Source organism: Bufo bufo, chromosome 6, assembly GCF_905171765.1.
Source record: "Bufo bufo chromosome 6, aBufBuf1.1, whole genome shotgun sequence".
Lineage (NCBI taxonomy): Eukaryota > Metazoa > Chordata > Amphibia > Anura > Bufonidae > Bufo > Bufo bufo.
The window spans coordinates 345,692,146-345,715,201 of record NC_053394.1 but is presented as its reverse complement, the minus strand read 5'-3'; the positions used below and the strand labels follow the sequence as shown (position 1 = coordinate 345,715,201).

Here is a 23,056-nt window from a genome sequence, read left to right as displayed (position 1 = left end):
CCAGTTTTGGCTCGGCACATCGCTGTGCTCGGCCGAATACCGCGTGTGCTTAAGCGCGATGCTCAAGTCTCCTCCCCGCATGTTTGTTGGCAGCTACGCAGCCAATAAACGTGTAGGTGAGTACTGCCACTCATTGTAATGCCGTAGCCATGTTGGTTACTGGCATTACAGTGATTGGCTCGCTGGAACGCATCATCTGGTGCTATATAGCACCATATGACACATGGTTCGGGTCAGTGTTAGTCAGGGAGAGCTGTGCTGTAGAAGGGACAGATAGTGTAGGGAATTGATTCAATTGAATTTAATTTTTTGTTAGGCATGGTTGGTGTTAGAGATCCAAAAGTCCTTTTAAGGACTATTGCTGTGTCTGGCAGCAATATATATTTTTAGCGCAACCTGCGCTAAATTGCGTGCAATTATTTGGCCGCTGCATTACCACCGCGACATTACCTGCGCTACATCTCCAGTATAACGTTAGCGCATCCGAAATATCAGTGACATTCAGTGTAATTTTTTCGTCGCTGGTGGCAGCGACATTAACTGTGCTACATCTCCTGTATAACGTTTGCCCATCCTAAATATCTGTGACATTCAGTCAACATTTTTCGCTTTATTAGGCTGCCCTCGCTCCTAATGTTTTAGAAGGTCAGCTCAGCAGCAGACCCTCAACAATAATTTTTTCTAAGGTCTGCTCAGCAGCAGGTCCACACCCATAATTTTTTCCATGGTTAGATCAACAGCAGGCCCTCGCCCCTAATGTTTTAGAGAGTCGGCTCACCAGCAGACCCTCAACCATAATTTTTTCGATAATCAGCTCAGCAGCAGGCCTTCAACCATAATTTTTTCAATGGTCAGCTCAGCAGCAGGCACTCGCCCCTAATGTTTTAGATGGTCAGCTCAGCAGCAGGCCCTCACCCCTAATGTTTTAGATGGTCAGCTCGGCAGCAGGCCCTCACCCATAATGTTTTAGATGGTTAGCTCAGCAGCAGGCCCTTGCCCATAATTTTTTCCATGGTCAGCTCAGCAGCAGACCCTCACCCCTAATGTTTTAGATGGTCAGCTCAGCAGCAGGCCCTCACCCCTAATGTTTTAGATGGTCAGCTCAGCAGCAGGCCCTTGCCCAAAAATTTTTCCATGGTCAGATCAGCAGCAGGCTCTCACCCTTAATTTTTCCTCTAAAATCTATTTTATCTTCGGTTTTGTGTTTATTATTGCCAGTCTGTAAAATTGGCGTACTACTCTGACAACATCGTTCCTAGCAGCGACCTGGGAGTCCAAGATGCATCCAGACATCCTCCCCATGCTGTTCCCAAACCGGTTCCATCAATTTCTGACCTTTTCATGTGAACCAGACACCCTACCCTCTTCAGAGCAGGGGGTGACTGGTTTCTCCCATTGACTTCCATTGTGCTCGAGCACCCGAGCACTTTCATGCTCAATCAACACTAGTCACCAGCACTAATGGGCACACCTGTCCATTTGCTGTCTGAAGGGAATTTCATTGCTTACTAGGCACAATTCCATACTCTGTAATAGTGCTTGTGCCTGGTATTGCAGCTCAGTCTCATGCACTTAATTTGGACAAATTCTCAGTAAAACTGCAATACCAGGCACAACTAAGAGTACAGAGCCGTGCCTGGTAAATAATGAAGGGGGGTGCACCACTGTCCCTTCTAAAAACTGACTGGCAGGGGTTCTGAGAGTATGAGCCCCACTGAACTAATATTGATAGCCATCCTAAGGCTAGGCTATCAATTTTAAGGAATGTATGATGATTGTATTACACAAGCATGCACCACTATGACAGGTATAAAGAACAAAGCAACACCAATCCTGTTGGGCTACTTTCACGTTTCCAGTAAAGGTATCCAGCAGGCTGTTCCAGCAGAGGCCGTGTAGCCAGATAGGGCAGTGCACCGCCGGAGGCCACTGATATGCACTGGTTTTTGTCCGGCTGAAGCCCGGCACTCATACCGGAAACCAGCCGAATCCCCACCAGATCTCATTATAGCCAACTGCAGTATGCGGCTAGGCCATGTCCAGTGAACTCCAGGGGGATATATCATGAGGGGAAGATTTTAAAGTCAGTTATGCTTGAGTCTGTGTTGGAGTACTTTATGCCACATTTATCAAATGTCTCATGTTACTTGATAAATTTGGCTTATCCTTAGACCTAAATTTGGAGTGAAACTCATTAACAATGCTTACCACACCTACTTTTCCACCCACATTACAAAATTGGAGTTGGTGTAAAAATGTAAATAGTCGCAAAAGCCTTTTTTTTTTTTCAACTTTTTGACGCCAGAATTCTGGAGCGAAGGTATGATAAATCGGGGGCCAGGCGTCTGTTCCTCGGTCAGAATAAACTGTCAGATGTCAGATGTGAAATTATGTTTATTGTGCACATACTGTATATTGGGGTTGCTCTAAAGCAGTTCTCTATGTGCCAACATATTCTGCAAGAGTGTAAAGAACCTGTCCTTAATGGGGCACAAAATCAAATTTCACTAATAACATCAATATACCTATGAAAAATGGAAGCAGGGCTCCCAGAGGAAGGCCTCACAAACAATATGCAAATGTTCTTGCACTACAAATATACACCAACATACAGATGTGTCCTTCCTTACCTTTTTTCTTGGCTTGAGATATCACAAGATGATGTGGAGCGAAATAAATGTCTTAAAAAATACTCTGTTGATGTTTATCTGTGGCCACCTTGTGGTTGCGATGTAAATTGCAGCCTGCAAAGTGTTTTGCTAGCCTGTTGCTATATTACTGTATATTGAATTTGTATAGTGAGAAATTAGAATCCTTAACAAAATTATTATAAAGGTAATAGAGGACACATCTGTAAATGTTCTTAAGTTGAATAAATACCGGCAATGTTCAACTTTTATTTTTTAAATGTACTCACCTTCTTCAGAGGTTTATTTTTTTTATTTTATTTTCAATTTTTTCTACAGGAGTGCAATATCTAGTGAATACATTGAAGTCAAATAATACAGAATACCAGCTACCAAATGTGACCGGAACTGAAAACATAGCAAACGAGGACATGACATATGAGTTCACACAGTGAGTAACTGTAGCTGTCAAGGTTACTGTTTACATATAAGGAACAGCATTAATGTGGTTGCATTAGACAGATATCCCCCAATGCAAGGCTTGCCAGGTATATGACTGTTATTGCACCATTGAGAGAATGTAATAAGCAACTTGCCCTATTTCAAACGCCACGCATAGAAAATGTATTGTCACTTGAGATCAGCAGTGTAGGGCTTATGTATAGTTACACAGAGAAGTGCCTAGTGCTAGAACATCACACTCGCATGCTGCCCACGTCCGTACAATAGCCATTGTTAGGCCTCTTTCACACGGGCGAGATTTCCGCGCGGGTGCAATGCTTGAGGTGAATGCATTGCACCCGCACTGAATCCAGACCCATTCATTTCTATGGGGCTGTGCACACGAGCGGTGATTTTCACGCATCACTTGTGCGTTGCGTGAAAATCGCAGCATGCTCTATATTGTGCGTTTTTCACGCAACGCAGGCCCCATAGAAGTGAATGGGGCTGCGTGAAAATCGCAAGCATCTGCAAGCAAGTGCAGATGCGGTGCGATTTTCACGCATGGTTGCTAGGAGACGATCGGGATGGGGAACCGATCATTATTATTTTCCCTTATAACATGGTTATAAGGGAAAATAATAGCATTCTTAATACAGAATGCTTAGTAAAATAGGGATGGAGGGGTTAAAATAAATAAATAAATAATTTAACTCACCTCATCCCCTTGTTCGTGCAGCCCGGCTTCTCTTCTGTCTTCTTTGATGACCGGGAGGAAAAGGACCTGTGGTAACGTCACTGCGCTCATCCCATGGTCCGTCACATGATCCATCACTATGGTGATGGATCATGTGACGGACCATGTGATGAGCGCAGTGATGGCACCACAGGTCCTTTTCCTCCTGGTCATCAAAGAAGAAGACAGAAGAGAAGCCGGGCTGCACGAACAAGGGGATGAGGTGAGTTAAATTATTATTATTTTTTTTGTAACCCCTCCATCCCTTGTTCGTGGAGGGGTTACACGCGACGCCCGTGTGAAAGAGGCCTTAATCTTCCCAACTTCCACATGCATAACCAATCAAGTATGCATTTTCAATAAAGAAAGAGGAATCTTCCACAGGAGCAAAGGATTGGGCATGCTGGAATCCAACATGGCTAATCCTTCGTTTCCCTTCCATCTAATGTGTCACTGTCAAACTTTTTAGCAAAGTTTTTTTTCTTTTTGTGTTCAAGGATGCGCTTGGTAAAGTTTCATCTTGGAAATTTGTCTTCACAATGGTTGCCTGGGACTGGAATGCGTGTATCAATGAAAAATGGCAATGCTACAATAAACTGTAACTGGAAAATAGACAGCTGGCTAATGTAAGCATCTTGATACTGGAAAATGACACACACAAAAACACCACGTTTGAAAAAAAATACTGAAAATTATTTTTATTTTATTTTCAGAAACGACAGTGGGACAGGTGTGGTGACCTTAACTGGATTATCTATCTCCATGATCATGGGAGTTAGTCGAATCGATCCAGGTGTACCATCTGTACACCTTCTTGACTGCCAATCAAGTGTTCAAAATGTTGATGTCCAGATGTTGGGTGGAGTTAGGTAATTGATATAATATGGACATAGCTTTTAAGTAAAAAAAATAAGCAATGTTAATGTACATGCTACACTTCATGTTGCCACAGTGTTAGAATAGACATCGGAGAGATTCCGAAAAGCGATATACTGTATAAAGTACATTTTTGGCCTTATGCCTCACCGATTTACAATGGGCACTCCTGATTTGAATCACTAGCAGTGAATATGACCTTCATCACACCAAAAATGAGTACAGAACTCCTAAACTAATACAAACTCCCTAAATAAATACAGACCCCCCCAGACCAGACGCTTATTGATCACAAACTAGATTCCCCATACATACAGAACTCTATTCCTAAAATATACACCAAAAACCAAACTGTCCTCAAAATACACTACAGAAGCATACCCTATTTTTCCTTGTTTACTGATCCATCACGCCCATTATATTCTATGGGTCCACGAACACAACATGGATGCCATTGTCCGTTTTGTCCATATTTCACGGATCGTTACAAGTAGATGCTTTTGAAATTAATTTTCAACCTAGCAGTGTCCATGGAATATGGATAACACATGGAGGGCAAAAAACGGGCACACTGATCAAATATGGATCCTTCACAGAGGAACCACTGACCATCTTGTCACTGATGTCATTACAGATACGGATGTGTGAATGAGGCCTTAGGCTTTTTTTTTTCCAAGATGAGCAAGAACAATTTTTATAGAGACCTTCCCTCCTATTTAATAATCTGGTCATCTGCCCTTGAATCCTCTCAAGCTCTCTTACGTCCTTTTCAGTACGAGGAGCCTAAAACTGAATTCCATATTCAACATAAGGCCTTATGAGGGATTTATAAAGGGGTAATATTACATTGGAATCACGGATTTTCATCTCTCTTATTACACATCCTAAATTCTTATTTAGCATAGGAGACCTGACTACAATTTTCGAAAAGATTACACCATGTGACTCAAGAAATAATTTTTTCTCCTTTTCTAGCTATATCTATGAGAGTATAAAAGAATCCATTCAAGATGTGGTACGAAGAGCTGTTGACCAGCAGGTAAGAACTAGTGTGGGTACAATATTCATATAGAGAGAACTAAGAACTAAAGGGGTCATTTATCAAACTGGAGTAAAGTAGAACTGACTTAGTCGCCCCTAGCAACCAATCAGATTCTGCTTTTCATTTTCCAGAGGAGCAGTCCAAAATGAAAGGTGGAATCTGATTGGTTGCTATAGGCAACTAAGCCAGTTCTACTTTACACCAGTTAAACGACCCCCTAAAAGTTTAGGTGTGGGTACAGTATTCATATAGATACATCATGGTGATCTTATTCTTAAAGGGAACCTGTCACCCGGATTTTGGGTATAGAGCTGAGGACATGGGTTGCTAGATGGCCGCTAGCACATCCGCAATATAATAATGGCCGCCCTGATAATAATGTTCAGGAAGTAGAATACAAAAATCTACAATCAGAAAATAAAAACAGATTAGATAAAAAGGAGACATGTCACTATCTGATTTCAACTGGCAGATAACATTTTTGGTGACACATTCCCTTTAAGAGAAGCTGGATCCACAGGGATCAGTTGAATTATTTCATGAGAAGATAACATTTTATCTGTCTTGTGTAAATGACGTGCAGTCTTATTATTTAATATGGGAGGGTTTGATGTGATAGAAGTCCCATCATAGGAGGAAATTAAAGAGCCAGGATAAAGTAGAATTTACATAGTGACTTCAAAAAATATATCCAGAAAACTATCCGCCCAGTTTTTTGTAAAGTACAGAGAATATTCACATACAGGTTGTTCATATGTGATAAAAAAAAAAATAATAATTAAAAAATGATGGAAATGCCCCTTAAAGTGGTTGTCTGATTTCCTTTGTTAATAACCTATCCTCAGGATAGGTCATCAATATAGGAAACTGGCCATGCCCTTTAAAATGGGTTATCTCATGAAGGTAACTTCATATTAAATTGAAGCCAGCCTGTTGACAATATGATCACCAAAGGCCCTTGACTGAGCATGTAATATATGGAAGGATCAGGTCTATGGAAGCCAATCATTTTGGGTAGCCCTCTGCTCTAGCTAATATATAATACATGAGTAGGGTCCTAAGCAGGGTTGGTGCACACACACACTTTCAGATATGCAGAGGAGATTTATACTTTAGGCCTCAATACACCCAGTGTATGCCAAAAGAGTGTCCCTTTGGCATATGATGGCCCCATATCCATTGGCATACCCAGGGGCGTAGCTAAAGGCTCATGGGCTCAGGTGCGGGAGTTCAGCTTGGGGCCCCCCTCCTCTGTGCTTTATGGTCAGGGGAGCACATAGCCTTCTTGCTGCCCTCTGCCATGCCAAATTCTTGACCTAACCCGTTCCCTCCAGCCAGAGATGTAACTTGACCAGCATGCACTTTCTATAATACCAGTATCTTCTTATGTGGCACAAGGGTCTTTGGGCCACCTCAGGCTCCTGGGCCTGGTAGCGACTGCTACCTCTGCACCCCCTATAGCCAGGCCCCTGGGTATACCCTTTTTTTGTATTGTAAAGCATAGTCTACTGCACTTTCCTATATAGATAATACAGTAAAAGCATACTGAGCGGTGTAAGCTTTTTTACAATGGAAGTCAACGGCCGGCATATACCACAGTACCTATATAGTGGCATACAGTACATCAGAGGTATCCATCAAGGAATATTCCTGACTTATAGCTTTAACAGAAGCAAGAATCGAGTTGTATACTGCGCCTAGTCTGTGTACAGTAGACATGGATTACTATATTGATTATGATATGCTAAATGATGAAATGATCACTATTATCTTTATTACAGCTGTGTTCTTCTATTAGAAATGAAGCTAAGAAATGGGATCAGTGGTTAAGTGATTTAAAAAGTGAGTATAAGGGCATACTCTCCAAAATGGGTCCAAAATGACTGGTATGACACTAGTGGCCCAAAAAATGTGCATCATAGCAATTAGAGATGAGGGGCTCCTTTGCCAAATTTTAAAAATAATTTGCATAGTGACAAATTACTTTGTCACGAAGCACATTTCTTTGTAAGTAGTGGGCGCAATGACGGGGAACGGCGATTGCGACAACCAACCGTCAATGAACCCCTCAGATGCCGCTTTCATCGCTGATCGCGGCATCTGATGTAAAAATGGAGGCCTTCCAGGGCTTAAAAAAATTATACTCACCATCTTGTGTTTGTGATGACATAATCACGCTGGCTAGCATGGTGACGTCATAAGTCACCTAGCATGAGATTTCATGCGGGATCTTCAAGCAAGATGGCCGTGGCGGCCTCTTCGTGCTCAAATGGATAAGGTGAGTATGATTTTAAAAAAAATTTTTACCGCCATTTCAGGAAAAATTCATTCGTTACCATGAAGCATGAGGAAATTTGGCTTTGCGGTGAATCGACTTTTCACTGAAATTCGGATCAAAATCCACTCCGGATACTTCTATTCGCTCAACACTAATAGCATTAGTCATATGCAATTAGATTTTAGTGCCAAATGTTACAGTTGCATTCACATCAGAAGTGGGGGCCAGCTGTCAGCTTTTAGAATGCTGGTACTGTTTGGCAATATAATGTGATTAGAGATGAGCGAATTTCCGCTTATGGAATTCGTTCACACTTCGTTTTGGTGGTAAAAGGTGAATTGCGTTATGGATTCTGTCACCATGGACCATAATGCCGTCAATTCTATGACGGAATGCATGACAAAAGGTATTCCGTTATTCATTCCGTTCCGTTTCCGCTATGCAGGGGAGTCCTCTCCTGCATAACGGAAACGGGACGTATCCGTTTTGCAGCCCATAGACTTCTATTATGACGGAATGCCTCTAAAGGCATTATGTCATAGAATTGCGTTATGGTCCGTGATAATTGAATCCATAACGCAATTCACCTTTTACCACCAAACAAAGTGTGAACGCATTTCAAAATATGAAATTCGCTCATCTTTAAATGTGATTATAGTCTATAGCAGCCTGTAGGCCCCCAGATTGTACACGATCCTACTACAACCCCTCTACCAGTAATTTCTTGGGACAGAGCTACAGTCGTCCATTTTTTCCCCCCACTTATTTCTGAACTTTGTGTGATTTTTTGCATTTTCTTTTATGAATAATCATTTTTATTGAGTTTTACAATAAGTAATCAACAGACAGTAAAGTATGTTCATTGTAACATAGAGATTAATTTCAGCGTACATGTACAAGTGAGGGAGAGAGTGCAAGGAGCACTAAAACATGCTCTGGGGTGTCCCCCAACAGTAACATTGAGGCAGTTACAAAGATCTTTCCGAGGGGGAAGATTGTTCTTCCAGTGTACTTTCCCTCAGACGGTAAATACAGCATGTTAGCAAACATTTTTGTAAAGGCAAAAGTAAAAAAAGGAAAATAAACATAATGTGTGTTAGACCCCATTCACACCCCCGCAAAAGGGTCCGCACCTGTTCCGCATTTTTGCGGAATGGATGCGGACCCATTCATTCTCTATGGGCCCGGATGTGAAGCAGAGAGCACACTATGTGCTCTTCGCTTCCGCATTTGCGGACCGCGGCCCCGAACTTCCGGTCCGCAGCTCCGCAAAAGATAGAACATGTCCTATTCTTGTCCGCAGCTGCGGACAAGAATAGGCATTTCTATAGGGGTGCCGGCCGGGTGTGTTGCGGATCCGCAATTTGCGTGGTCCGCAACACACCACGGACGTGTGAATGGACCCTAAGGAACATTTCTCTCAAGCAATGTGGCAATATCTGGAAATATCATAAAAGGCATAGATTCTACTTTTCTTTTAACAAGCATTGATTGACATATTCTTTTATTACACTTATTTTTAGTGAAATTGCCAGTAACTCGTTTAATGGAGCTTGACTTGTCTCTTGTGGGTAATATAGAAGTTACAGACTGCCATGCTAATATAGGATTAAAGGTAAGAGTTTTTTCATCATCAGCCCAAGTTTGGTAAGATACTGCACGATCCAAATGGTTATTTGTAATTCCATAAAAAGCAGCTGTCAGAAGGATCAACCCAATTAAACTAGGCATACTGCTGATTAAAATGATACCTGTCTTGAGAAAATCAGTTGCAGCTTTCCTGAGACAAAAGACTTTAAAAACTTTAACTCTTTATGCAAATGTGGGCTTCAGTGCACCGAGGGGTGGGGCCAGCACTGGAAAGCTGAGGTTGCATGGACGGGTTAGGCCCCACCCCGCGAGGCACTAAAGCCCTCAATTGCATAGATAATACAAAATATTTTTTTCTTTGGATTGTTTTAATCAGCAGGATCAACTCTACCAAGCGGTATGTCTGTTTTTCGAGGGCGTTGATCCTGCTGCCGGTGATCTTTAAGTACAAAACCTATTTTGGGGTTAAAGAGAATGTGTCATCAGAAAAATGAGCTATTGTTTTAATCAAGTTTATGTTAAGTATATATTTTTTAGAATTTTTGGAAAAAATTAGATTTTTAATTTTTTTTTCCATTATATATAAAATATCCTAAAATGGTACAGTCTAAGCACTGGCCACTAGGCTTAATAATATGCTGAGACTTCCTATCCATAGGAGAGATGATAAATATCAGATCACAGGGGGTCCGACTGCTGGAGCACACTGTGATCCCGAGAATTAGACATTACCTCTCAGTCCATTGCTTCATTTACTTCTATGATACTAAGGGCTCATGCACACGACCGTATGCCCTCCGAGACATACGGTCCGTGAGCGGGCCATATGTCCCGGAGCGGTATACATCGTGCGCACCGGAGCGCACAGCATCATAGGTTACTATGATGCTGTGCGCATCGGGCCGCCCGCCGGACTATTGTCCTGCACTGATATGATATTATGAGTGCAGGACAATAGTCCGGTGGGTGGCCCGATGCGCGCAATATCATATTAACCTATGATGCTGTGTGCTCCTGTGCGCATGATGTATGCCACTCCGGGACATATGTGCAATGAATCGGACCGTGGTACAGTTAGGTGGACGCCAAAGTATGCAGTGGGTCCGGATATGGGTATAGTTAATAGTTTTTGTTTGTGACGCCAATTGCAGCGTGCGCAGGGTACAGTCTCAGGGCCCTTTAAGGTGTTGCAACCCACGTACCAGGTGAGGAATGCCAGAGTGGGGATAATGTCTCTGTGTAGTGTCAACAGTGTCTCCTACCTGGGTACGGCTGGACTCCTGGATCCTGGCTCACTTGCAATAAATGAGTATTGCTAGTAGGAGTAATTGAGGAACTTGGTAGCAATAAATGAGATCCAGACTTGGAATATAATTAAACTTTTCTTTACTGGAGGCAGCATTAATCCATATGAGATTCAGCAATAGTCTTGGGTCCCAGCATGTATTGGCAATGTATGGCAGGGATCAATATCTCTTCTGTTCCTATCATGTGCCTGGAGAATATGGCAGGAATCTGTGTCTTCTGCTCTGTCTATCTTCTGCTGTGTATGGGACTGACTAGCTGAGGTGGAATTTGGCTTCTCCTGGTCTCTGGATGTTACTCACAGTTATGCTCACAGGGAATGGCTCTTCCTGGAGATCTGGAGGTGCTGCTTGCTTGTCAACCATCTGAGGCTGAAGGGCTCAGACTGGGGATGAAGATCTTTGGTCTCAACCGAGACAAGATCCTGGTTTGGGATCCCTGGAACTGGGAGCTCCTACCAGCACAGCCTTCCCCTAGCCGGGGTGGCTGGCACACACTAACTGTAACTTCCTTTCCTCCCCATGAGGCAGGACATGGGCGAGCCCACTCTGCTCAAAGAGGGGAGAGCTAAACTGGAATGTACTATTCCAGTCTACATATGCTAAACTGAACTAAGGTCCTGCTAAACATTGCTGCCACCTGCTGGTGTACATGGAAATTACAGCAAATGCATGTAACAGGCTTAGAAAATGCACATTTGCGAGGAATATTATGTAAAATCACATTAGATGACAAGGCACATGTTACCAACAAATAGTAGCGGGGAAAAAGAGTTTAGTAACATAACTCTGGGATGTTACATATGGCCCGCTCACGGACTGTATGTCTCTGAGGGCATACGGTCGTGTGCATGAGCCCTAAGGCTCCATTCAGACATCTGCACTTTGGGTCTGGATCCGTTCCGCAATTATGCGGAACTGGTGCGGACCCATTCATTTTCAATGGGGACTGAAAAGATGCAGACAGCACACAGTGTGCTGTCTGCATCTGCATTTCCGGTCCGCGGCTCCGCAAAAAAATAGAACATGTCCTATTCTTGTCCGGGCCGGACGTGTGAATGGACCCTTACCTAGATAGTGTGTCATAAGTCACATAAAGAGTACTGGAGCAGGCACTCAGAAACACTTATTCTCGGGATCACAGGGAAAGCCAGATTAACCACCTCCGGACCGCTGTACGCACAGACGCGTCCTGGAGGTGGTTGTTTCATTCCGAGTGGACGCGCCGGCGCGTCCTCTCGCGAGACGCGAGATTTCGGTCACAGCCGGCCCGCGCATGCGCATCGCGGGCCGGCAAAAGTTCGAGGAGAATTGCATCAGCAACCTGCCAGCCAATGATCGTCGCTGGCAGGTTGCTGATTTTTAAAAAATCGAATCACAAGCCATATAACAGATCATATTAGTAAATATGATCTGTTATATGGCTTCTCTGCTCCTCTGCTGGTCCTTTTCGTCGGTTGGATCCAGCAGAGGAGCAGACTTCACAGTGAGTACACCAAACAGCACACCTTAGCCCCAGATCAACCCCCTGCACCCCAATTAACCCTTTGATCACCCCTTTGATCGCCCCTGTCAATCACTAGTGAAAGACAAAAAGTGATCAGTGTAAACTGTCACTTTTTTTTTTCACTAGTATTGGCTGTTAGGTTTTAGGGATAGTTTAGGCCCCTTGGTTAGGTAGTTAGCGTCAGTTAGCACCCACCCCACCGCACCGCAGTCACTTTTATTCGCTGATTAGCGTATCGCTAATCAGCATTTGTACTTTTATAGTATCTGTAAGTGATCAAAACTGATCACAGTCAGATCTATAATAGTATTAGTGTCACCTTAGTTCGCCCTCCACCCAAAACGCAGTGTTTGCCCGATCAGGCCTGATCGGTCGCCCACACGTGCGTTCACCCACGCCCGCCCCACCGCAGTGACAAAAATTTTTTATTTTTTGATCACTGCACATTCACTTTACACGCACTGCGGCGATAAAAAAATCAGTTTTGATATTTTTTATCAACCGCAGCAGCAGCCTCCGGTACTTCGCTAGCCTCCCCTTTGTAAGACAGGCTTGCTTTTTTTCTTGGGTAGTCTCAGGGAATACCCCTAAATTTAGTAGTCCAAAATGTCAAACAGGGGGTATTCTTCTGAAGAGGCCTACAGGATTCTGACCCAGTCGGATGAGGAGTGGGAACCCTCATCTGACGAATCTAGCGGGTCAGAATATGAACCTGTGGAAAGCAGTGGCTCTCTGACCCAAAGTTCGGACGAGGAGGTTGAGGTCCCTGGCAGCACCAGGCGTACCCGGCCCCGTGTCGCTAGACCACAGGTTACGCAGGATCTGCTTCAAGAGCAGCAGAGTGGGGCTGTCGCTGCCGGATCACGTGGTGAGGCATACACCAGCAGCGCAGCCCTTCCTGGACCTAGTACCAGCACTGCCGTACAACCTGGTGAAGTAGCGAGCACCAGAAGGGCAGTTGAAGCTGGTACGGTGGCACGTGCAGTAGTTACCCCGTCGCAGCCACCGCGCAGACAGGCCCGTAGACCCCCTAGAGTCCCTGAGGTGCTGGCAAACCCTGATTGGCAGTCACCAACTTCAGCCGCACCTGTAGTTCCCCCTTTCACCGCCCAGTCTGGAGTTCGTGTTGAGACGGCTCAAATCGGTTCGGCCCTGGGATTTTTTGAGCTGTTCTTGACTGCGGAGCTCTTGGACTTAGTCGTGGCAGAGACAAACCGGTATGCCACACAATTTATAACCGCAAACCCGGGAAGCTATTATGCCCAGCCTTTCCGGTGGAAACCAGTCCAAGTTTCCGAACTTAAAATTTTTCTGGGCCTTCTCCTCAACATGGGCCTGACAAAAAAGCATGAATTGCGGTCATATTGGTCCACGAACCCAATTCATCACATGCCCATGTTCTCTGCTGCTATGTCCAGGACACGATTTGAGACCATCCTGCATTTTCTGCATTTTAGCGACAACACCACCTCCCGTCCCAGAGGCCACCCAGCTTTTGACCGGCTCCACAAAATTCGGCCCCTCATAGACCATTTCAACCAGAAATTTGCAGATTTGTATACCCCTGAGCAAAACATCTGCGTAGACGAGTCCCTAATACATTTTACCGGGCGCCTTGGCTTCAAACAATACATCCCAAGCAAGCGTGCCCGGTATGGGGTCAAATTGTATAAGCTCTGTGAAAGGGCCACAGGCTATACCCACAAATTTCGGATCTATGAGGGAAAAGATCAGACCCTGGAGCCGGTCGGTTGCCCTGACTACCTGGGGAGCAGTGGGAAGACAGTCTGGGACTTGGTGTCACCCTTATTCGGCAAGGGGTACCATCTTTATGTGGACAATTTTTACACAAGTGTGGCCCTCTTTAGGCATTTGTTTCTAGAACGGATTTGCGCCTGTGGCACCTCGCGAACTAGTCGCGTGGGCTTCCCCCAACGGCTTGTAACCACCCGTCTTGCAAGGGGGGAGAGGGCTGCCTTGTGTAACGAAGAACTACTCGCGGTGAAATGGAGAGACAAGCGTGACATTTACATGCTCTCCTCCATTCACGCAGACACGACAATCCAAATTGAAAGGGCAACCCGTGTCATTGAAAAGCCCTTCTCAGTCCACGACTATAATGCGGTCATGGGAGGGGTGGACTTCAATGACCAGATGTTGGCTCCCTATTTAGTTTCCCGCAGAACCAGACGCTGGTATAAGAAGGTGTCTGTATATTTAATTCAATTGGCGCTGTATAATAGTTTTGTTCTCTACAGTAAGGCTGGGAGAACAGGATCCTTCTTCAAATTCCAGGAAGAGATCATCGAGAACCTCCTTTACCCAGGAGGTTCCGTGGCCCCATCCACCAGTGTAGTTAGCCGTCTACACGAGCGACATTTCCCCAGTGTCGTTGCTGGTACCTCAACCCAATCGCCACCCCGAAAAAAATGTTGTGTCTGTAGCAGGAGTGGAATAAGGCGTGACACCCGCTATTTCTGTCCTGACTGCCCTGACCACCCTGCCCTATGCTTAGGAGAGTGTTTCCGGAAGTACCACACACAGGTACACCTAGCATAGGGATTGCATCTCACAGGACAGGCACACAGGGCTATTAGGGCCCTTTTACTCACAGCTGCTGCAAACCTCTCCTTTCACCTGGGATAAAGTGCATAACGTACTTCGCCACATCTTTGGGCGATTTGCGCTTTGCACATTGTCCCATGGGGAAGGAGAGGTTTGTTCTATAAAGGTAAAAAAAACGAAACAAAAAAAAAATTACCGGTAAGTAAAAAAGTTAAAAAAAGTTAATATGTTCTGTTCTGAAATTAATAAATTTATTGCGTTGCGGCCTGGTTTTTTCTTTTTTGTTTTGTTTTTTTTACCTTCCAGGTGGACCAAGCGATCGACTAGCTGCAGCACTGATGTGCATTCTGACAGAAGCATTGCGCTGCTGTCAGATTACACGCAAGTCGGTGTATGCGGCGCTGCAAGACGAGATTTCTCCTCTGCAGTAAAAGATACGTTTGCCGAGGCATATGAGCTGAGGAGGTGGCGGTGTTCATATACTTTGGCAAACACTTTGTATATATATAAAAAAAAAAATCCCGGCAATGATTTATTCATCCACATCGATTGATGTGAATGGAGAAATCGGGTTTGCCAGGGCATACGAGCTAAGTGGGTATGGATGTTGGGCGGAGCTCCTATGTCCTGGCAGACGCCTTTCCCCTCGTTTTTCTTTTTTTGGCAGAGATTTTTTCATCCACATTGATCGATGCGAATGAAAAAATCTGTGCCGGTTAATTTTTTTCTTTCAGCCCAGAGGCTGAACGGAAAAAAAAAATCTCATTACCCGTATGCTCAATATAAGGAGAATAGCAGAAACTCCTAATGCTGGGCATACATGTAATGATTGCGGAGACCCTCAAATGCCAGGGCAGTACAAACACCCCACAAATGACCCCAATTTGGAAAGAAGACACCCCAAGGTATTTGCTGAGGGGCTTATAGAGACCATGAAAGATTGAAATTTTTGTCCCAAGTTAGCGGAAAGGGAGACTTTGTGAGAAAAAAATAATAAAATCAATTTCCGCTAACTTGTGTCAAATTTTTTTTTTTTCTATGAACTTGCCATGCCCCTCATTGAATACCTTGGGGTGTCTTCTTTCCAAAATGGGGTCACATGTGGGGTATTTATACTGCCCTGGCATTTTAGGGGCCCCAAAGCGTGAGAAGAAGTCTGGTATCCAAATGTCTAAAAATGCCCTCCTAAAAGGAATTTGGGCACCTTTGCCCACCTAGGCTGCAAAAAAGTGTCACACATGTGGTATCTCCGTATTCAGGAGAAGTTGGTGAATGTGTTTTGGGGTGTCATTTTACATATACCCATGCTGGGTGAGAGAAATATCTTGGTCAAATGCCAACTTTGTATAAAAAAATGGGAAAAGTTGTCTTTTGCCAAGATATTTCTCTCACCCAGCATGGGTATATGTAAAATGACACCACAAAACACATTCCCCAACGTCTCCTGAATACGGAGATACCACATGTGTGACACTTTTTTGCAGCCTAGGTGGGCAAAGGGGCCCACATTCCAAAGAGCACCTTTCGGATTTCACAGGTCATTTACCTACTTACCACACATTAGGGCCCGTGGAAAATGCCAGGGCAGTATAACTACCCCACAAGTGACCCCATTTTGGAAAGAAGACACCCCAAGGTATTCCGTGAGGGGCATGGCGAGTTCCTAGAATTTTTTATTTTTTGTCACAAGTTAGTGGAAAATGATGATTTTTATTTTTTTATTTTTTTTTCATACAAAGTCTCATATTCCACTAACTTGTGACAAAAAATAAAAACTTCCATGAACTCACTATGCCCATCAGCGAATACCTTGGGGTGTCTTCTTTCCAAAATGGGGTCACTTGTGGGGTAGTTATACTGCCCTGGCATTCTAGGGGCCCAAATGTGTGGTAAGGAGTTTGAAATCAAATTCTGTAAAAAATGTAGAGTGAAATCCGAAAAGTGCTCTTTGGAATATGGGCCCCTTTGCCCACCTAGGCTGCAAAAAAGTGTCACACATCTGGTATCTCCGTATTCAGTAGAAGTTGGGGAATGTGTTTTGGGGTGTCATTTTACATATACCCATGCTGGGTGAGAGAAATATCTTGGCAAAAGACAACTTTTCCCATTTTTTTATACAAAGTTGGCATTTGACCAAGATATTTATCTCACCCAGCATGGGTATATGTAAAATGACACCCCAAAACACATTCCCCAACTTCTACTGAATACGGAGATACCAGATGTGTGACACTTTTTTTCAGCCTAGGTGGGCAAAGGGGCCCATATTCCAAAGAGCACCATTCGGATTTCACAGGTCATTTTTTACTGAATTTGATTTCAAACTCCTTACCACACATTTGGGCCCCTAGAATGCCAGGGCAGTATAACTACCCCACAAGTGACCCCATTTTGGAAAGAAGAGACCCCAAGGTATTCGCTGATGGGCATAGTGAGTTCATGGAAGTTTTTATTTTTTGTCACAAGTTAGTGGAATATGAGACTTTGTATGAAAAAAAAAAAAAAAAAAATCATCATTTTCCACTAACTTGTGACAAAAAATAAAAAATTCTAGGAACTCGCCATGCCCCTCACGGAATACCTTGGGGTGTCTTCTTTCCAAAATGGGGTCACTTGTGGGGTAGTTATACTGCCCTGGCATTCTAGGGGCCCAAATGTGTGGTAAGGAGTTTGAAATCAAATTCTGTAAAAAATGACGAGTGAAATCCGAAAGGTGCTCTTTGGAATATGTGCCCCTTTGCCCACCTAGGCTGCAAAAAAGTGTCACACATCTGGTATCTCCGTATTCAGTAGAAGTTGGGGAATGTGTTTTGGGGTGTCTTTTTACATATACCCATGCTGGGTGAGATAAAGTCAAATGCCAACTTTGCATAAAAAAAAATGGGAAAAGTTGTCTTTTGCCAAGATATTTCTCTCACCCAGCATGGGTATATGTAAAATGACACCCCAAAACACATTCCCCAACTTCTCCTGAATACAGAGACACCAGATGTGTGACACTTTTTTGCAGCCTAGGTGGGCAAAGGGGCCCATATTCCAAAGAGCACCTTTCGGATTTCACTGGTCATTTTTTACAGAATTTGATTTCAAACTCCTTACCACACATTTGGGCACCTAGAATGCCAGGGCAGTATAACTACCCCACAAGTGACCCCATTTTGGAAAGAAGAGACCCCAAGGTATTTCGTGATGGGCATAGTGAGTTCATAGAACTTTTTATTTTTTGTCACAAGTTAGTGGAATATGAGACTTTGTAAGAAAAATAAATAAATTAAAAAAAATCATAATTTTCCGCTAACTTGTGACAAAAAATAAAAAGTTCCATGAGCTCACTATGCCCATCAGCGAATACCTTAGGGTGTGTACTTTCCGAAATGGGGTCATTTGTGGGGTGTTTGTACTGTCTGGGCATTGTAGAACCTCAGGAAACATGACAGGTGCTCAGAAAGTCAGAGCTGCTTCAAAAAGCGGAAATTCACATTTTTGTACCATAGTTTGTAAACGCTATAACTTTTACCCAAACCATTTTTTTTTTACCCAAACATTTTTTTTTTATCAAAGACATGTAGAAAAATAAATTTAGAGCAAAATTTATATATGGATGTCGTTTTTTTTGCAAAATTTTACAACTGAACGTGAAAAATTTCATTTCTTTGCAAAAAAATCGTTAAATTTCGATTAATAACAAAAAAAGTAAAAATGTCAGCAGCAATGAAATACCACCAAATGAAAGCTCTATTAGTGAGAAGAAAAGGAGGTAAAATTTATTTGGGTGGTAAGTTGCATGACCGAGCAATAAACGGTGAAAGTAGTGTAGGTCAGAAGTGTAAAAAGTGGCCTGGTCTTTCAGGGTGTTTAAGCACTGGGGGCTGAGGTGGTTAAGTGCATCATAGGGTCGGGCTGTCTACCCAACTTGGTCCCCTTCCTTCCCTTTCCCCTGACAACCCCCCCTTCTGTGGGCCGCTCAAATAGTTTTTTTTTCTGTATGAAGAGGCTACGGCGCTCCGTGAGTGCTGCAGCTTCTTCCTACGCCATGTGACATCACGTTCATTGGTTCACATGACCTAGGCGCTGCTCAGTCCCATCCCAGTGAATAGGGCTGAGCTGTAATACCAAGCAGCTGCTTGGTATGAGCTGCTATCATATGGACAGCACTATGCTTGGTAAGCAATGAGGAGGCAGCACTCACTGGAGCACCATGATCTCCTCAAACTGCTGATCAGCAGCGGTGCTGGGAGTTGGACCCCTCAATCCTGGACCCCTCAATCCTGAGGATAGGTCATCAATGTGTAAATCCTGGAGAAATGTATGTTATCTGTACTATTACTTATAATCTAGTAGATGTTCCCTGCAGTCCAATGTAAAACCCCAAATAACACAGTGATTACCTTGTGGGTACAAGTAATGTAGTAGATGTTCCCTGCTGACCTACAAATAACACGGTACCGCAGGGAACATCTGAGTACAGATAATGCAGCGAATGTTACAGTACCTGCATTCTGGTGCTGCCTCCTCCTATTTGTTGCACTGCTCCTCTGACCTTCTCCTTTTTTTGGCTAGAACGCAGGAGTGGTGGCAAGAGGGAGGAGACAGGGACTGTCAACAGCAGTCGGATTCAGGGATGGGCAGCCTGCGGTGCTCCAGCTGTTGTGAAACTACAATTACCAGCATTTATTTCTATGAGAGTTCTGAGAAGAGCAGAGCAAGTATGCATGCTGAGAGTTGTAGTTTCACAACAGCTGGCGTGCCGCAGGTTGCCCGCCCCTGAATTTAAAATGTGTGCATGTGGGCGTTTGGGGCGGTGTTGGGCCCCACAGAACTGTCAAACCCAGGGCTGCTGATCCAAGCTGCCCTATTATAATCCGCCATTGTCACAGAGGTCCCTGCGGGTGGATCCGATATTTATGACCTATCCTGTGAATCAGTGATAAATAAATTTTGTTCAAAACCTTTCTGCCCAAGCTCTAAACTTACAGATTTTTTTTACATTATCATTTTGTATTTCTTTTAGTTTACTGTGTACCTTCTCCATGTCTGTTCCCCTATTTTATTATAAAAAAAACAGCAGAAGGACCCGACTTGGCACGGGTATATTTTATCTATTTCACTTAATGTTTGTTTGTATCGTTAAAAGATATCGACAGTATCCACTATAACAGTGAACGCCACAGTGCCCACCTTCTTAACAGTGACCTCCACAGTGAACACCCCTTTAACAGTGTCCTCCACAGTGCCACCTCCCTTTTAACAGTGACCTCCACAGTGCCCGCCCCTTTAACAGTGACCTCCACAGTGCTTGTCCCCTTAACAGTGACCTCCACAGTGCTCATCCCCTTAACAGTGAACTCCACAGTCCACGCCCCTTTAGCAGTGACCTTCACAGTGCCTGCCCCTTTAACAGTGACCTTCACAGCAGCTGCCCCTTTAACAGTGACCTCCACAGCAGCCTGCCCCCTTAACAGTGACCTCCACAGTGAACGCCCTTTAACAGTGACCTCCACAGTGCCCGCCCCTTTAACAGTGACCTCCACAGTGTCCGGCCCACCCCTTTAACAGTGACCTCCACACCGTCCTGCCCCTTTAATAGTGGCCCCTGCCCCATTAACAGTGACCTCCACAGCAGCTGCCCCTTTAATTGTGGCCCCTGCCAACTTAACAGTGTCCTCCACAACACCCTGCCCCTTTAATAGTGGCCCCTGTCCTCTTAACAGTGACTATCACAGCGCCCTGCCCCTATAAGGCTAGGGATATATGACGACATGTGTCTCGCGTCATTTTGCCGTACCAATGTCACGCAACAATTTTTATAATGATAGGCTATGGTGTCGCACTGTGACATGCGACATGCAGCGACTGCGACAAGACAGTCGCAAAAAAATCATCCAAGATGGATGCATGTAGCAGTGTAGTTGTGCCCTATGTGTCAGCCCTAGCCTAAAGCTGACCTACTGCAGTGGAGAAAAATGGCTGGGTTGTTATGGAAACCTGGAGTAAAACTGTGTGTATGTGGAGACTAAGGGCCTGCAAGCTTCTATTGGCTGATAAGGGACATGTGACTGTGTGTATGGCAGTTGGGATATGAAGAGAAAGACTTGCAGGCTTGTATTGGCTAATGCAGGTCATTTTTTGGGAATCTCAGGAACGGTACGTCCTAGAGAGCTGAGACCAAGGGATGTGTATACAGAGTTTTGTTGAAATCGATGGTTGCGTTTTTGAGTGATCGCGGAACATACATACATATGGCCTTCTTTTTATTTATATATATGTATATATATATAGATGAATAAGAGAACTGAGACCTAGTTTACCTGAGCTAGCCATCAGTGAACAATGTCTGGCCTAACTATTTGTTCCCAGTATCTGTGAGAATTAGGCCAGGCACAGAGGATACAAAATAGCACAATTCAATATGAATATTCCTAAAATGAGATTATTTCCTCCACACAGGGCTTTTTCCAATCACTTATCAAGTCACATGGTGAGACTGCTTTCTCTCCAGCACCAATGACACTCCCAGTCCAGCATGACGCCATGTTTTATGTTGGAGTGTCCCAGGCTTCCCTGGATTCCCTTAGTTTTGTTTACTACTCTGCTGGATTTTTTACTTTTGAGGTCTCTCATTTGGTGGTAAGTATGAATGATCAGGAGAGTAAGTCACGCATATTATCCCATCCTCTTCACTTGTCAATGATGATATAAATATCTTGTGCAGGGCTCCAAAGACTTGACAACCTCAGAGTTGGCTGCTTACATGCCAGAGGTGAGTGCTATATATTAATGTACTGATTGGAACATGTTTTTAGTAGTTCATGTGGGATCTTCAGAAAGGCAAAGCTGTGATCTACTGAGATGCCCTATGGCAGGGCACTGCTCAGCAACCTCCAGCACTCCAGCTGCTGTAAAAAGTATAACTCACATCATCCTCTGTTCACTTTTATGGGTGTTCCAAGAACAGTCAACTAGGTGTGCAAGCTGGGAGTTATGGTTTCACAACAGCTGGAGTGCTGAAGGTTACAGACCTCTTCCATATGGCCTTCAGGGAACCTTTTGGGATGGCACACTGAATGTTATGTAATCCCACGCAGCTGATGCAGCAGATAGGGATGCACTGCTTCTCATGCAGCATGTGCTCTGGTCAATTCATTAAACAGTGTTTGGGAGGTCACAGAGTGGGTGCAATGCGACCCATTAACATGGTCTGTATATCTGCTTCAGAGGATCACAAAGTGTAGCCCTAGTCATAAGTTGGATAAAAATAAACTGTTAAAGTAAAGTTGTTAAAATTAGAACTTTTGGCAATTTAATGTATATGGACATGTAAATGTAAGGTTACGTTTCATATTAGTCTTGCTGTACACATGACTCATTGTCATCTTCCTCCAATATCCATATGGTGTGCTACTGGTGGATATGGAGGACTCCTGTGAGGCCCTCAAATACAGTAGCCTCAGCTAAATGTTGTTTGTCTTGTCATTGTATGGGTTCTAGTGTTTTGGAGGTTCTCCTAACTAGGACTTGCTTGTGCCCTATGTTAGATGCGATGAGGAAGTATGTCTCCGGGTTCCTTGAATGGTGGGGAAGAAGCTCTAGAAGCATGAGAATGCTTGGGGGTCAGAATGCTACACTGATGGGGCAAATTAGCGTTTAGGGCTCATTCACATGACCGTATGGTTGCAGTGCTCTTATTGCAGACCGCAAATAGCGGTCAGCAAAACACTGGCACCAGCGGTGTGAACTTCGCATCACGGATGTGGACCTGTTGGCTTGAATGGGTCAGTGATCTGCAAGATATGGCAAAAGTTGGAAAAAGTCTTATCATTTGCGGTACGGAGACACAGATCCGAAGCCCACAGAAACACTCGCAAGCCCTTCCATGGGCTTTCGGGTCCACAACCCTGTCTGTGATGCACCATAGCCACTCAATAAATATTTGGGCTTTAGAGCCGAGTCTGATGATGCAGCATCCTGGTGCCATATTCAGTTAGTTTTCATGGATGCGGCACCTAGCACGTTTGCCAGTGTTTCTGAAAGTTCAAGAGGGTATTCTGGAAGACTTGGAAAGAATGCTGATTTTAAAGTGTAACTGTAAT

At 44.0% G+C, this 23,056-nt stretch overlaps 1 protein-coding gene across 1 annotated transcript in view; it reads left to right on the top strand.

Moving 5' to 3' along the window:
• LOC121005254 (BPI fold-containing family C protein-like) overlaps window positions 1-23,056 on the top strand; it is a 43,227-nt gene that overhangs the window by 7,509 nt on the left and 12,662 nt on the right. The window contains exons 3-10 of the mRNA XM_040437874.1: window positions 2,967-3,078; window positions 4,302-4,430; window positions 4,518-4,673; window positions 5,656-5,719; window positions 7,504-7,564; window positions 9,524-9,615; window positions 21,414-21,593; window positions 21,679-21,726. Of these exons, the coding sequence (XP_040293808.1) occupies window positions 2,967-3,078; window positions 4,302-4,430; window positions 4,518-4,673; window positions 5,656-5,719; window positions 7,504-7,564; window positions 9,524-9,615; window positions 21,414-21,593; window positions 21,679-21,726 (842 nt within the window). The remainder of the gene's footprint in view (window positions 1-2,966; window positions 3,079-4,301; window positions 4,431-4,517; window positions 4,674-5,655; window positions 5,720-7,503; window positions 7,565-9,523; window positions 9,616-21,413; window positions 21,594-21,678; window positions 21,727-23,056) is intronic.